The sequence below is a fragment of the Lithobates pipiens genome, unplaced genomic scaffold (genome assembly GCF_037356315.1).
Source record: "Lithobates pipiens isolate NorthernLeopardFrog02 unplaced genomic scaffold, aLitPip1_a1.2 Scaffold_3, whole genome shotgun sequence".
Classification (NCBI taxonomy): domain Eukaryota; kingdom Metazoa; phylum Chordata; class Amphibia; order Anura; family Ranidae; genus Lithobates; species Lithobates pipiens.
Genome location: NW_027507790.1, coordinates 148,874,427 through 148,889,500, shown reverse-complemented (window position 1 = coordinate 148,889,500; position 15,074 = coordinate 148,874,427). Strand labels below are relative to the sequence as shown.

Sequence of the window (15,074 nt, the reverse complement as noted above, 5' to 3'; positions counted from 1 at the left end):
GCTCGCTCGTCCCCACCCCCTTCCCTGACCAGCCTGGCTGCCTGCTCAGATAAGGGTCTGCTAGGGACTTTGGGGTGACACCCACGCCATTTTTTGGGGTAGGGGTTCCCCTTTAAATCCATACCAGGTTTCGGGGGCTAGCGTGGTGTCAATCTCGCTGATGGAGGCGGCGACATTCACTTCCTTCGCTAGTCCCGTCTACCTGGAAATCAAAATGAACAGACTTTTCTCCGTGTGTGGGCAAGTCTGTTCATTTCAAAAGTCCGGGGGACTAGCACACAGACAGGCGGATTGTCCGCTGGACTGCCAAGTCTGCTGGACAATTTTTAGTCTGCTGGACTTTTGGGAACAAAGAGTCCGCCGGAGCCCACACACGGGCAGGTTGTCCGGTGTGGGCTAATAATCTGATCGTTTGTACGAGGCATCAGTGTAAGAATACAATGTCCCACAGAAGTATTTCTGCACCTACCTCACCTATGTGGATGCAGGAATCTGTTGCTGGGTGAATGGAAAAAAAAAAAAAACTATGCAAAAAAGTGGAACTGCACCCAAAAGGGGAAGTTTTTCTTTTCCACCTCCTCTAACGCCTGGGCGATCTGAGCGGAAGTTCCCACCTCTTTCCCAGCAACTTTCTGGGGCATGTCACAGGCCCCAGGAAGCTGTGGGACTATTTACAGAGTTCAGTGTGGATCACAAAGTGCAGTTGTGAAGCCGCTTTGGCTCAGAGCTGACTTCCTTTTGTAGACATGACAGTGCCGATGACCTGAAGACTGGTGAAGAACTGGCCCAGCCTGGCCCAGGTAAGAACAACAATGGATTCCTGGACAGGAAAGTGTCCTTATATTAAAAAACAGCAGGACCTGTAGCTGGTGACATTTAATTTTTTTTGGGGGGGGGGGGGGGGGCAACTGACGATTCAGTTTAAGTATGTAATCCTTAAAACAGTATTAAACCCTAAAGGCTTTCTTTCTTCTGTTTTCATCAGGTGATCTGGCCAGTAAGTTAGTTGTTTTCCAGATGTATCAAAGGGTTAAGACGAATCATTTAACACTGACAGGGATGCTTACATTGATCAGCTTTTATTTATTCATGCAAAAACTTTATCCCAAAAGGAACAAAACTGTTTGCTGTAACTGACTGAAAGTGAGCAGAAGCCTAGGTTCACATTAATGCGATTTGGCATGCGATTTGATATGTCAAATCGCATGCCAAAGCGGTGGCTATTTCCGGCAATGGCACTGTCTGAATGTCTCTGAAATCGCTCCTGAAGTTGGACTGACACGCGGGTATGAAATCTCACGAGTTCAGCTGAACTTGCACGATTTCAATCCCACTGTCAATGTGAACAATTTGCTAGTGTATCCAAATCTGCTAGGACTAACACACCCCTCCCCCTAGACGGACAATACTGCTGTCCAAAGGTGTCCCCCTGTGCTCCCTTATCGGGGGGGGGGGGGGTGCTTGAATACAGGAGGCACTGTATGTTAGACCCCTTTCACACTGGGGCCCTTTGCAGGTGCTACAGCACTAAAAATAGGGCCTGCAAAGCACCCTAAAAGAGCCGCTCCTCACACTCCAGTGTGAAAGCCTGGGGGCTTTCACACTGGAGCGGTGCACTGGCAGGATGGTAAAAAACCATCCTGCTAGCAGCATCTTTGGAGCGGTGAAGGAGCGGTGTGTATACCGCTCCTGCACATTGAAATGAATGAGGCAGCGCCGGCAAAGCACCGCTGCAGCAGCGCTTTGTGGTGGTTTTAACCCTTTCTCGGCTGCTAGCAGGGGGTAAAACTGCCCCCTAGCGCCCAAATACTGCCGCTAAAATTATGTTAAATTGGCGCTAAAAATAGCTCTGTTTTACTGCCGGCGCCCGCACCACCCCAGTGTGAAAGGGGCCATAGTGGCCAGATCACCTGGTAAAAACAGAGGGGGCAAAGCCTAATGCAGCATACACACGATCAGAATTTCAGCCAGCAAAAGACGGATGAGAGCTTTTGTGTATGCTCCATTGGAATTTAGCTGGCCGAATTTCCGCCAGCAAAAATTTGGGAGCAAGTTCTCCATTTTTCCGATGGAAAAACTTTCTATTGGAAATTCCGATCGTGTGTATGCAATTCGAAGCGCAAAAACTCACTCATGCTCAGATTCAACTAGGAGATGGAAGCTATTGGCTACTGGGTATTGAACTTCCTTTTTCTAGTCCTGTCATACGTGTTGTACGTCACCGCGTTCTTGACGGTCGGAATTTGGTGTGACCGTGTGTATGCAAGACAGCTTGAGCGAAATCCCCTCGGGAAAACCATCAGAGCTTTTTCCGACCAAAATTCCAATCGTGTGTACGCGGCATTAGAATAGAAAACGACTGAAGCCCCCACATCTAACGATTGATAAGCTGCAGTGTATTACAATTTTGGTGTAGGATTTAATATCACTTGTATTCTCAGTTACTTAGGTTCAAAGAACAGGTATCCCATGCATTAAAGGAGCCCCACTGCAAGGGTGGATTTTTTTACTTCTTATTTTTTTTTTCTTGGCGTTAGGATTTAAACCTTTATGATGAAAGAGAAAGTCATAGAAGACACCTGGGTCAGGTAGGTATATGGGTGGATTTATGTATATATATATAGAATTTCTGGCTGTGCTTTAGGGTGTACTCCGTGGTCTCTGCACTTTACCCACGCTTGAGTCCTGCACTCATTATTTTGACTCCTGTACATAATTTTTGCTCCCAATTTAACCTGTTCTGACCTCTGCACTTTATACATAATGATCAGGTGTAGTTATTAGGCGTGGGTAAGATTATTGATCATTAACTGGGGAAAGGGGGGGGGGGCGCAGTGCAGTATTTTCACCCTGGGTGCTAGATGACCTTGTCCCACCACTGTACCTACCTATCTATCTATCTATCTATCTATCTATCTATCTATCTATCTATCTATCTAGCTAGCTATCTGTTTAACAATATATATGCATAGCTGGGTGCAAAATAGACATATTTGTTTCAAGATTATGAACAGATTATTTTAGGCATTCAGTGAAGTCTTATTTTAGCACTTTAGGTAACACATTATAACGAGGAAACCTTTTTTCCAGAATAAGGTAAAATATGACATCTGCTGGCTAAAATGTGAATTTTTATTGGTCTTTATTTAAGAGGCAATTATAGGAACAGAGATAACCAGGTACAAGCATTTTTCTCTTTCTTGCAATTCCTTACCTTCCAATAAAGTCATCTCTTTTGCCTGCATCTTTATCCCATACTGTGATGTCAATTACACCTCCTTGTTCCTCGAAGAGATGCATTGTAAATTGCTCCCTCCACTGAGGGTTCAGGGTCTTTGGAAGAGTCTAAATGGAGACAATCAAACTCTGATGAATATTTTTTATGCAGTATATAAACATACTGTATACAATATCAGCCTATATCAGTAATCCATATGAAATACAATACAACACACCACTAATGCTATAAGGCTTATCTATATAACTAAAAAATAACAAAAATCACATACATTTATTCATACTCATATTAGAGTAATTCTTATGGTCGTGATCTCCATCTAGTGGCTAGAATGGTGTATTGTTTTCTTAAATACCCCAATGAGAAAATATAATGTATTTTGGTCACAAGATGGCGCTAACAAGCATAGGGATTACTAAATGTTAAATGTGAAAATCAGAGGTGTTCGGTCACATTAACAACCATGTAAGGTCAGCAAGTTTGCTGCTGCTTTTAAAATTTAACATCTAAACAGTCCGCCGGATTTACAAATACCGTATTTAAGCATATAAGCTCAGTTTTGTGTTGAAAATAACTGTGAAATCTAAAACTCCGGTGGGTGTAACAAGATGTCCGCTTGCCCCCTTCTCACTCTATTATTACTGTGCAGGAGTGTGGGGTGTAGCAAGATGGCGGCGACGAAACGTCACTTCCTGATGAGACAGTGGAGGCCGCCGTTGTACCAAGATGGCCGCCGCTCCGGAGCTAGGCCGAAGCAAAAAAACACATAAAAACCAGTTACCTTGCTTTTGTATTTTTGATGTCCTAGCCGGAACTTCACGTAAGGGTCACTTAGTCCATTAGCATCCATGGCTTTGAGATCTTGCCCCTCAATAAGTGTTATGCTCACTACTCCCCTCCAAAAGTGGGATTTTCGGTGCAGGTCTGATATTCTTAAACTCTGCGTCTGAAACTAAATGATATGATAAAAAAAGTTAGCTATCTTTTGACCTGACTTCTTGCTCTATTTTAGTCATATCTTAGTTGTACTTTGCATCACCTTCATTCTAGTAGTATATTTTGGTGAGTAGTTGAGACTTTTATAAACATGTATCTGTTATAAATTCTGAACAGTTTAGGATATGAAGAGGTTGTAAAAATGGTTGTTAAAAGAAGTGAACTGGAAATGTCTTCCTTACTAATGTTCATGCAGCTCACTGTCACATAGTACAGGTTGCAGTTTTATAGCCGAGAAAGGGGAGAAAGTATTTCCTAAGTTGGCTCTAAATGGGCAGTTTTACACCCTTGACAACTTTTTGCACCCCTGCACCTTCAGTGATTTCTCCAACATAGATAATCATCCTTGCATAAGCAATTAAAGAATCATTCCATTTACATGGAAAAAGGGAACCCTCCTTCAACCATCACAGTTTTCTACAATGCCGAAAATGTCTGCAAGTAATTGGAAATAATTACATTAAATACTTGAACTTTGTCTCTTGGCCATTAGCACAGAGCACCCCTGCACCTACAGACTGTTGTCATGAGTACACAAGCAGATTGCATTGTTTGTGAACATTGGGGTTTGCATAAAAAACATCTTGATGCCACGTACACACGACCAGACTTTCCAGCAGACTAGGTCCGACAGTCTTCCCGACGGACTTTCGGCAGAGTTCCAAAGTCTGTTCGTTTTGAATGTGATGACATAAGACGGGACTAAAAAAGGAAGTTCAATAGCCAGTAGCCAATAGCTTCCCTTGCATCATATTTGGTCCTTCGGACCAGCACCCAGACGAAGGGTTTTCAGGATAGGAGTTGAGTCCGCCGGACAGATTTGAAACATGTTCTATTTCTAGGTCCGTCTGATTTTTTTTAACAAAAAGCGATCGGATTAGCCCACACACGATCGGATTGTCGGACTGATTCCGTCAGACCTAGTCTGCAGGAAAGTCCAGTCGTGTGTACGCAGCATTAGGCAGCCTACAGATGATTCTTTTTTTTTTTTTTCATCCCATTCTGCCAAGCAAATTTTAAATCCTGTATGGCCGGCTTAAAGTGGAACATTAGTCAGAAAATTTAATCCTGCTAGATCACTTCAGGCTGACCTCTTTTGCAGGTATAGCAGGTATGTAAAACACTAAACATAAGTGCCTATACTGTTTACAATTCAGTAATACACTGCCTCACCCTGCTCTGCACATGCTCAGTTGCTCTCTATTTTTTTTTTAGCACTGTGCTGAAAACCAGAGCCACTAGAGGCTGATCTGCTGACAGCCTAAATGTTTACTACTGCTCAGGGGCTCAGGGCATCAGCAAAATGACAGCCTCCATCAAGAAGAAATTGGAGCATTTCTGGAGACAATTTACAGCACACACTGATTTTGATAGCATAGTTATTAATCTGGAATCAATGTTCCTTGCTAAAGAACATTGTTTTTTATTAACTTGTTATGGTAAAGTTCCACTTTAAGTAAAATTTTAAAAAATTTTCCCTTACGATCTAGAAGACAGATGAATGCAAGGGGGTCCGTTTTGAATCTCTCCTAAGTATCTACAGTTAGCTGTATATATGTAAATATAATCACAGGCAAAATATTCAGTTGTACCACCAGCAACGAAGCCCAGAAGATGTAGGTCCTATGTGCCATGCGCCATTGGGCTCATTCACACCACATTGCGGAGACCTACATGAAACTGTACAGATCAACACAGGCTCGAAGCAAAGACACATAGAAAGCAATTGTTTTCTGTATCATGTTCACCCCAAGATACTGCCTTGAGGTGGGTTGCATTTCTCTGTACTACACTGGACCTCACCTCATGTTACCACACAGCAGCTCCAAATTCATTTCCGATATTACAATGAAATTAAAATAAGAAAAAGGTAAACAATGCAAGGCACCACATATACATGATGGACACCCAACTGTACCCTAAAACAGCTGGTTTTATTGTGCCAGCTGGTATGAATGAATGCTAAAGGCATGGAACATCAAATATAATTATGCTTGCTGCACCTTTTATGAGATTTCCAGCAAAATAGAAGAAACATGTATAAAATGCATGTAAGGAGCATAGAGAACCTACAACACACCACACCTACATAACACAAAAAGGCATATGTGTGAAAGAACTGTAGACGAAGTTTCATTCTAATGTGGTTGAATGGTATATAATGATTGAAAAATATGTTAAGTCCTTCTGCTATAGTTTCCTATCTATCTGCCTGCAGATACATCTGGATATTAGGATGTGACAGTCAGTGGTGACAGTAGAAGTTGCATTGCTGTAACAATGGAGAAGGCTCAATGAGGCTGAAGTATCATATGTTTTATTGGAGAAAACTTTTTTTTAGTGATCTCAAAAGATCACACGATCGGACATTCTGACAACAAAATCCATAGAATTTTTTCCGACGGATGTTGGCTCATACTTGCCTTGCATACACATGGTCACACAATGTTGTTGGAAATTCCGAACATCAAGAATGCGGTGACGTACAATGAAACGAGAAAATTGAAGTTAGAATAGCCAGTGCGGCTCTTCTGCTTGATTCTGAGCATGCATAGAACTTTGTGCTTCGGAATTGTGTACACACGATCAGAATTTCCAACAACAGATTTTCTTGAAGGAAAATTTGAGATCCAGATCCAATGTGTCGGAAATTCCCGATGAAAAATGTCTGATGGAGAGTACACGCGGTCAGAATTTCCGACAAAAAGCTCCCATCGAACATTTTCCATCGGAAAATACGACCGTGTGTACGGGGCATAAGTGTTGTTTGGTTGAACAAAAGCACTTCATCTGATGTGGATGATGCAAGGTATATTGTAGAGACTGGTTCTCAATGGTAAACAGTCACAATCAGGTAAAAAAAAGAAGGCATTCTTATGCAGACAAGTGGGGGAAGCCCTGAGACATACAAGGAGAATAATAGCGTTCATATGTGTAGCGGCAAGACTCTCCATTGCCAGGTCCTGGAAATCATCTATAATGCTACTTGAACTAGTGAAGTCAAAGCTATCTAGGCTCATGGTTAATGAAAATCTTTCAGCTATCCCGGAATGACAAAATAAAAGTGTGTCAGAAAGTCTGGGGTCCCTGGATCAAATATATAACTGGTAATACATATGTCGGTGGTGGTGAACTTCCGGAATGGATGGGTTGAACACTTTCCTTTGCCTCTTTTCTCCTTTACTTTATTTTCTGTTACTTTTCTAACTAACATAGCTTTGAGCCCTAAAGTGCATAAATTAGCAAATGGTCTTGGAGTCTGGAGATACGAGCTCCCTCTTGGAGAGTCCACAGGGGGTCTCACCTCTACGAAGTTGCTATAATTCCTGTCTTTCATTCTGGACACTTTTAGTTTAGATGCATTTCGTAACATGGTCACCTTTACTGTATGTTAGTGGAACGACAGACCTCAGTCAACGTAATGGTACCCTAAGAGCCGGTTCACACAGGGGTGACTCAGATCCGACTTCAGGTCACCCCTAGTGACCTCAGGTCGGACAACATGTAAAAATCAATGTAAGTGAACGAGAGCCGTCTTAGGCCTGGACTAGAAGCTCTTTGAGGCCCCTTTCACACTTGCTGTTGATGGATGAAAAACAGGCATCAATGCATCACTATGTAAAAATGGATGTAAATGGATGATCATCCATTTACATCCGCTTCCATCTGAAACGGATCAAAGCCCTATTTCTCTTCTGTAAAAAAAATAGATCGGATGAAAAACGGATGTAAACAGACAAACGGTCCAATTTTGCATAAATAAATGGCTCCAGAACTCAAGTGGATAAGGACTATAGGTTGGAGGATGTAAAAAATTAAGTAAAAACAGATGAAGAATGGATGAAAAACTGATGATAAGCCGATGGAAACTTCAGCTGTTTTTTCTTTTAAAAACGTGACTGAACTGATGAAACTAATGATCCATGTGTGTGGAAGGGGCCTAACTGTTTTCTATGACTACCAAAAATGTCTTTACTTTTTCCTCTTGCTTGCATTGAATGGCAAACATTTTATTCTACTTGATATGTTCAATGGAACATGATTCCCTTGTATTGTTCTTGGAATACAACTAATAAACATTTTTGGAAATAAAAAAGAAAAAAAAAAATGTCAAATACAATGTACTCTGGAAAGATACAGGTGACAGGTCTTCATTAAGATTTAATGTATTAAAGTGGAAGTAAACTTCCATGCATGGCTTTTACCTATAAGTAAGCCTATAATAAGGCTTACCTATAGGTAATGTGCATTCATACCCCTTGAAATTTTGTCACACTACAACCAAAAACGTAAATGTATTTTATTGCCATTTTATGTGATCGACCAACACAAAGTGGCACATAATTGTGCAGTGGAAAAAAAATTATTTTCAATTTTTTTACAAATAAATATATAACAAGTGTGGTGCATTTGTATTCAGCTCCCCCCGTCAATACTTTGTAGAACCACCTTTCACTGCAATTACAGGTGCAAGTCTTTTTGAGTATGTCTCTACCAGCTTTGCACACCTAGAGAGTGAAACTTTTGCCCATTATTCTTTGCAAAATAGCTCAAGCTCTGTCAGATTGGAATGAGAGAGTCTGTGGATACCAATTTTTAAGTCTTGCCAAAGATTCTCAATTGGATTTAGGTCTGAACTTTGACTGGTCCATTCTAACACATGAATATGCTTTGATATAAATGATTTCACTGTAGCTCTGGCTGTACGTTTAGGGTCATTGTCCTGCTGGAAGGTGAACCTCCGCCCCAATCTTATGCCGCGTACACACGGTCGGAATTATGGTCGGAAAAAGGTCTGATGGTTTTCCAGACAGAATTCCGATCAAGCTGTCTTGCCTACACACGGTGACACCAAATTCCGACCGCCAAGAATGCGGTGACGTACAACATGTACGACGGGACTAGAAAAAGGAAGTTCAATAGCCAGTAGTCAATAGTGATGGACGAACTTCCGACGGGACGTTTCGCGAACGCGAAACGCGAACGGGCACAAACGTTCGCGAAAACGACCGTTCGCCGCGGGCTCCATTGACTTCAATGGGAGGCGAATTTCGCAAACCTTTAGGTCGAATTTGCGGCCACGGGGTAATTATTAGGGGGTAGCACGTAGTCCCACCACCTGGACAATAGCATAATACATGTATGAGGTGAATTTGGGATCGATAACTACAAGCATTTTTTTTTTATTTGGGAAATTGTTCTGACAATTCAGGACTATGGAGCTAATGAAGGCAATGGAGGAGAGGGAAGGTCAGGGACCAGGGTAGGCAAACAAGAGGGTGCAGGAGATACAGAGCACTGACAGCAGCACCGTAATACAGAGCACTGACATCAGCACCGTGACATACAGCGCTGACAGCAGCTCCGTGACATACAGCGCTGACAGCAGCTCCGTGACATACAGCGCTGACAGCAGCTCCGTGACATACAGCGCTGACAGCAGCTCCGTGACATACAGCGCTGACAGCAGCTCCGTGACATACAGCGCTGACAGCAGCACCGTGACATACAGCGCTGACAGCAGCTCCGTGACATACAGCGCTGACAGCAGCTTGACAGCAGCTCCGTGACATACAGCGCTGACAGCAGCTCCGTGACATACAGCACTGACAGCAGCTCCGTGACATACAGCGCTGACAGCAGCTCCGTGACATACAGCGCTGACAGCAGCACCGTGACATACAGCGCTGACAGCAGCTCCGTGACATACAGCGCTGACAGCAGCTCCGTGACATACAGCGCTGACAGCAGCTCCGTGACATACAGCACTGACAGCAGCTCCGTGACATACAGCGCTGACAGCAGCTCCGTGACATACAGCGCTGACAGCAGCACCGTGACATACAGCGCTGACAGCAGCTCCGTGACATACAGCGCTGACAGCAGCTCCGTGACATACAGCGCTGACAGCAGCTCCGTGACATACAGCGCTGACAGCAGCTCCGTGACATACAGCGCTGACAGCAGCTCCGTGACATACAGCGCTGACAGCAGCTCCGTGACATACAGCGCTGACAGCAGCTCCGTGACATACAGCGCTGACAGCAGCTCCGTGACATACAGCGCTGACAGCAGCACCGTAAGCAGCCCCAGGAGGAAGTCAGCACAGCACAGGGATGGTGTGATCCCCTCATAATAAGAACCCCCAGGAGGAAGTCAGCACAGCACAGGGATGGTGGGAGCCCCTCATAATAAGAACCCCCAGGAGGAAGTCAGCACAGCACAGGGATGGTGGGAGCCCCTCATAATAAGAACACCCAGGAGGAAGTCAGCACAGCACAGGGATGGTGGGAACCCCTCATAATAAGCAGCCCCAGTAGAAATATGACACCGCTCAACCTCTTCAAAGAGGAGGGTAGGGGCATATAGTACGGTGTGCTTTTTTGGGTCAGGGAAGTGAGCCAAATGAATTAAGAAGGTCTGTGTGCTTGATTCCAAAAATTGTTTATAGACATATACATGGTCTACTGATCACATGTGTTGAATTCCTCCGAGATCCATGCCTCATTCATTTTTAGAAATGTGAGGTAGTTAACACTGTCGTGAGCTAGGCGAGTACGCTTATCGGTCACAATCCCCCCTGCTGCGCTGAACGTCCTTTCGGACAGGACACTGGATGAGGGGCAAGCCAACAGTTCGATTGCAAATTGGGCAAGCTCTGGCCAGAGGTCAAGCCTGCCCACCCAGTAGTCTAGGGGTTCATCACTCCTCAGAGCGTCCACATCGGCCGTTAACCCAATGTAGTCGGACACCTGACGGTCTAGGCGTTCCCTGATGCTGGATCCGGATGACACCTGTCGATGGGTCGGCTGAAAGAATGACCTCATATCCGAAGTCACCAACACATCTTCAAACCGGCCTCTTCTTGCAGGCGCTGTTGGATTGGTACCCGCAAATCCTTCTCTGGGAGTGGGAATTGCTCCTCTGCCAGCGCACGCAAAAGCAGAATGCAGCATTTCTCGAAGCAAGGCCTGGAAGTGCTGCATTCTGACAGCCCTCTGCGACGGCGGTAACATTTCCGCCATTTTGTGTTTGTACCGGGGATCTAAGTACGTTGCCACCCAGTACTGGTCCTTGACCCTCATGCTTTTTATACGGGGGTCCCTATTAAAACACTGGAGCATGAAGGCCCCCATTTGCACTCAAGCGGAAGGTATGTGGTGGTGGTGGTGTTGTTGGTGGTAGTGTCTTTGGGGGTGCACATAGCAGAGAGTGAAGAAGAGGGTGCAGATCGAGAGGATGAGGAGGGTGCAGAAGAATAAGGCTGAGTGAGCCACTCAACCAAGTCTGGTGCGTCCTTTAAAGTAATTGAACGCACCTTCTGCAACTTCCCACTTTGGCTCAAGGCTGTTGCTCCTGCCCTACCCCTACCACCCCTGCGGAAGGGCCTGCCTCTTCCTCTGCCTGTCATTTTTTAAATCACCCTGTGACAAAACTCTTAGTCCCTATACCGCTGAAGGACTGCTGCAGTATAGGGCAGCGGTCAGCAGTAGTGCACGTCAACCCTATGTATTGTGGACCGATAGCGGTCCTTACAGAACAGCAGACTGTACTGCACTCAGGCCTATGTACCGTAGCACCCTATACCAAGTTACCAGTCCTTATAAAAACTTTTGTGGACCAAGCAGGTTGTGTGTTAGTGATTAGCAGACTGTACGTCAGTCCCTATACCAATGAAGGACTGCTGCAGTATAGGGCAGCGGTCAGCAGTAGTGCACGGCAACCCTATGTATTGTGGACCGATAGCGGTCCTTACAGAACAGCAGACTGTACTGCACTCAGGCCTATGTACCGTAGCACCCTATACCAAGTTACCAGTCCTTATAAGAACTTTTGTGGACCAAGCAGGTTGTGTGTTAGTGATTAGCAGACTGTACGTCAGTCCCTATACCAATGAAGGACTGCTGCAGTATAGGGCAGCGGTCAGCAGTAGTGCACGTCAACCCTATGTATTGTGGACCGATAGCGGTCCTTACAGAACAGCAGACTGTACTGCACTCAGGCCTATGTACCGTAGCACCCTATACCAAGTTACCAGTCCTTATAAAAACTTTTGTGGACCAAGCAGGTTGTGTGTTAGTGATTAGCAGACTGTACGTCAGTCCCTATACCAATGAAGGACTGCTGCAGTATAGGGCAGCGGTCAGCAGTAGTGCACGGCAACCCTATGTATTGTGGACCGATAGCGGTCCTTACAGAACAGCAGACTGTAACGCACTCAGGCCTATGTACCGTAGCACCCTATACCAAGTTACCAGTCCTTATAAGAACTTTTGTGGACCAAGCAGGTTGTGTGTTAGTGATTAGCAGACTGTACGTCAGTCCCTATACCAATGAAGGACTGCTGCAGTATAGGGCAGCGGTCAGCAGTAGTGCACGGCAACCCTATGTATTGTGGACCGATAGCGGTCCTTACAGAACAGCAGACTGTACTGCACTCAGGCCTATGTACCGTAGCACCCTATACCAAGTTACCAGTCCTTATAAGAACTTTTGTGGACCAAGCAGGTTGTGTGTTAGTGTTTAGCAGACTGTGCGTCAGTCCCTATACCGCTGAAGGACTGCTGCAGTATAGGGCAGCGGTCAGCAGTAGTGCACGGCAACCCTATGTATTGTGGACCGATAGCGGTCCTTACAGAACAGCAGACTGTACTGCACTCAGGCCTATGTACCGTAGCACCCTATACCAAGTTACCAGTCCTTATAAGAACTTTTGTGGACCAAGCAGGTTGTGTGTTAGTGTTTAGCAGACTGTGCGTCAGTCCCTATACCGCTGAAGGACTGCTGCAGTATAGGGCAGCGGTCAGCAGTAGTGCACGGCAACCCTATGTATTGTGGACCGATAGCGGTCCTTACAGAACAGCAGACTGTAACGCACTCAGGCCTATGTACCGTAGCACCCTATACCAAGTTACCAGTCCTTATAAGAACTTTTGTGGACCAAGCAGGTTGTGTGTTAGTGATTAGCAGACTGTACGTCAGTCCCTATACCAATGAAGGACTGCTGCAGTATAGGGCAGCGGTCAGCAGTAGTGCACGGCAACCCTATGTATTGTGGACCGATAGCGGTCCTTACAGAACAGCAGACTGTAACGCACTCAGGCCTATGTACCGTAGCACCCTATACCAAGTTACCAGTCCTTATAAGAACTTTTGTGGACCAAGCAGGTTGTGTGTTAGTGATTAGCAGACTGTACGTCAGTCCCTATACCAATGAAGGACTGCTGCAGTATAGGGCAGCGGTCAGCAGTAGTGCACGGCAACCCTATGTATTGTGGACCGATAGCGGTCCTTACAGAACAGCAGACTGTAACGCACTCAGGCCTATGTACCGTAGCACCCTATACCAAGTTACCAGTCCTTATAAGAACTTTTGTGGACCAAGCAGGTTGTGTATTAGTGTTTAGCAGACTGTGCGTCAGTCCCTATACCGCTGAAGGACTGCTGCAGTATAGGGCAGCGGTCAGCAGTAGTGCACGGCAACCCTATGTATTGTGGACCGATAGCAGTCCTTACAGAACAGCAGACTGTACTGCACTCAGGCCTATGTACCGTAGCACCCTATACCAAGTTACCAGTCCTTATAAGAACTTTTGTGGACCAAGCAGGTTGTGTGTTAGTGTTTAGCAGACTGTGCGTCAGTCCCTATACCGCTGAAGGACTGCTGCAGTATAGGGCAGCGGTCAGCAGTAGTGCACGTCAACCCTATGTATTGTGGACCGATAGCGGTCCTTACAGAACAGCAGACTGTAACGCACTCAGGCCTATGTACCGTAGCACCCTATACCAAGTTACCAGTCCTTATAAGAACTTTTGTGGACCAAGCAGGTTGTGTATTAGTGTTTAGCAGACTGTGCGTCAGTCCCTATACCGCTGAAGGACTGCTGCAGTATAGGGCAGCGGTCAGCAGTAGTGCACGGCAACCCTATCTATTGTGGACCGATAGCGGTCCTTACAGAACAGCAGACTGTACCGCACCCAAGCCTATGTACCGTAGCACCCTAGACAGACCAAGTTACCAGTCCTGATAAAGAGCTTTGTGGAACAAGTGAGTTGTGAATGATTAGCAGACTGCAGCAGAAGGGCAGCAGTCAAGTATAATATTCTTTCTATATTTGGAAGAAAGAATATTATACGTGTACAAGCCTATTACCGTACCACTGATACCAGTCCTGAAAAGAACCTTTGTGGAACTAATAGTAACAGCAAGTCTTTAAAATTATCCTCACTGCCTGACACACTGCTTCCTGCCTGTCCCTATACAAATTGGCAAAAAAGAGTAGGCTGGAACGATTAGCTGGAACAGCTCTTTTGTGGACCTGATAGTAACAGCTAATGATGATGATGATGATGATGATGAAGAAAGACTAATCTGGCTGAGCTGTCCCTAAAATAGCAGCATACAGCGCTCTGTCCCTTTATCTAAACTGACAAAAGAAACTCAGGCTGCTGACCTAACACCTATACCAGTCCTGAAAAGAACTTTTGTGTACCAAATAGCTAGCGTTTTCTCTGTCCCTACTCCACACAGGATCCTTTCCCTACAGTGACAGAAGAAAGAATGTAAAATGGCCACCGGATCGGGTGTATTTATAGGTTAGGGGGAATGTCCAAGTGTCCATGAGCTGTCATGTCTCAATTGGTTGTCCTGTAACACATGATAAACGTGTCACGAAAGGTTAAAGTTCTTGTATACATTAAACACGTAAGTCCGCCGGGGCGAACGACGGAAAAAGGCGTTCGAACCCGCGGACGGCGAAAGTCGGAAATTCGCCGCGAAACGACCGCCGGGCGAACCGTTCGGCCATCACTAGTAGTCAATAGCTTCCATCTCGTAGTA

The 15,074-nt window shown here is 45.2% G+C and overlaps 1 protein-coding gene across 5 annotated transcripts in view; it reads right to left on the bottom strand.

The window, feature by feature from the left end:
• The window catches only part of MCTP1 (multiple C2 and transmembrane domain containing 1), a 1,143,431-nt gene that overhangs the window by 594,031 nt on the left and 534,326 nt on the right, over positions 1-15,074 (bottom strand). For all 5 annotated transcript variants that reach the window (XM_077462382.1, XM_077462384.1, XM_077462383.1 and 2 more), the window contains 2 exons: positions 4,020-4,190; positions 3,215-3,345 (listed from right to left, as the gene is read on the bottom strand). In XM_077462382.1, coding sequence (XP_077318508.1) covers positions 3,215-3,345; positions 4,020-4,190 — 302 coding nt within the window. The remainder of the gene's footprint in view (positions 1-3,214; positions 3,346-4,019; positions 4,191-15,074) is intronic.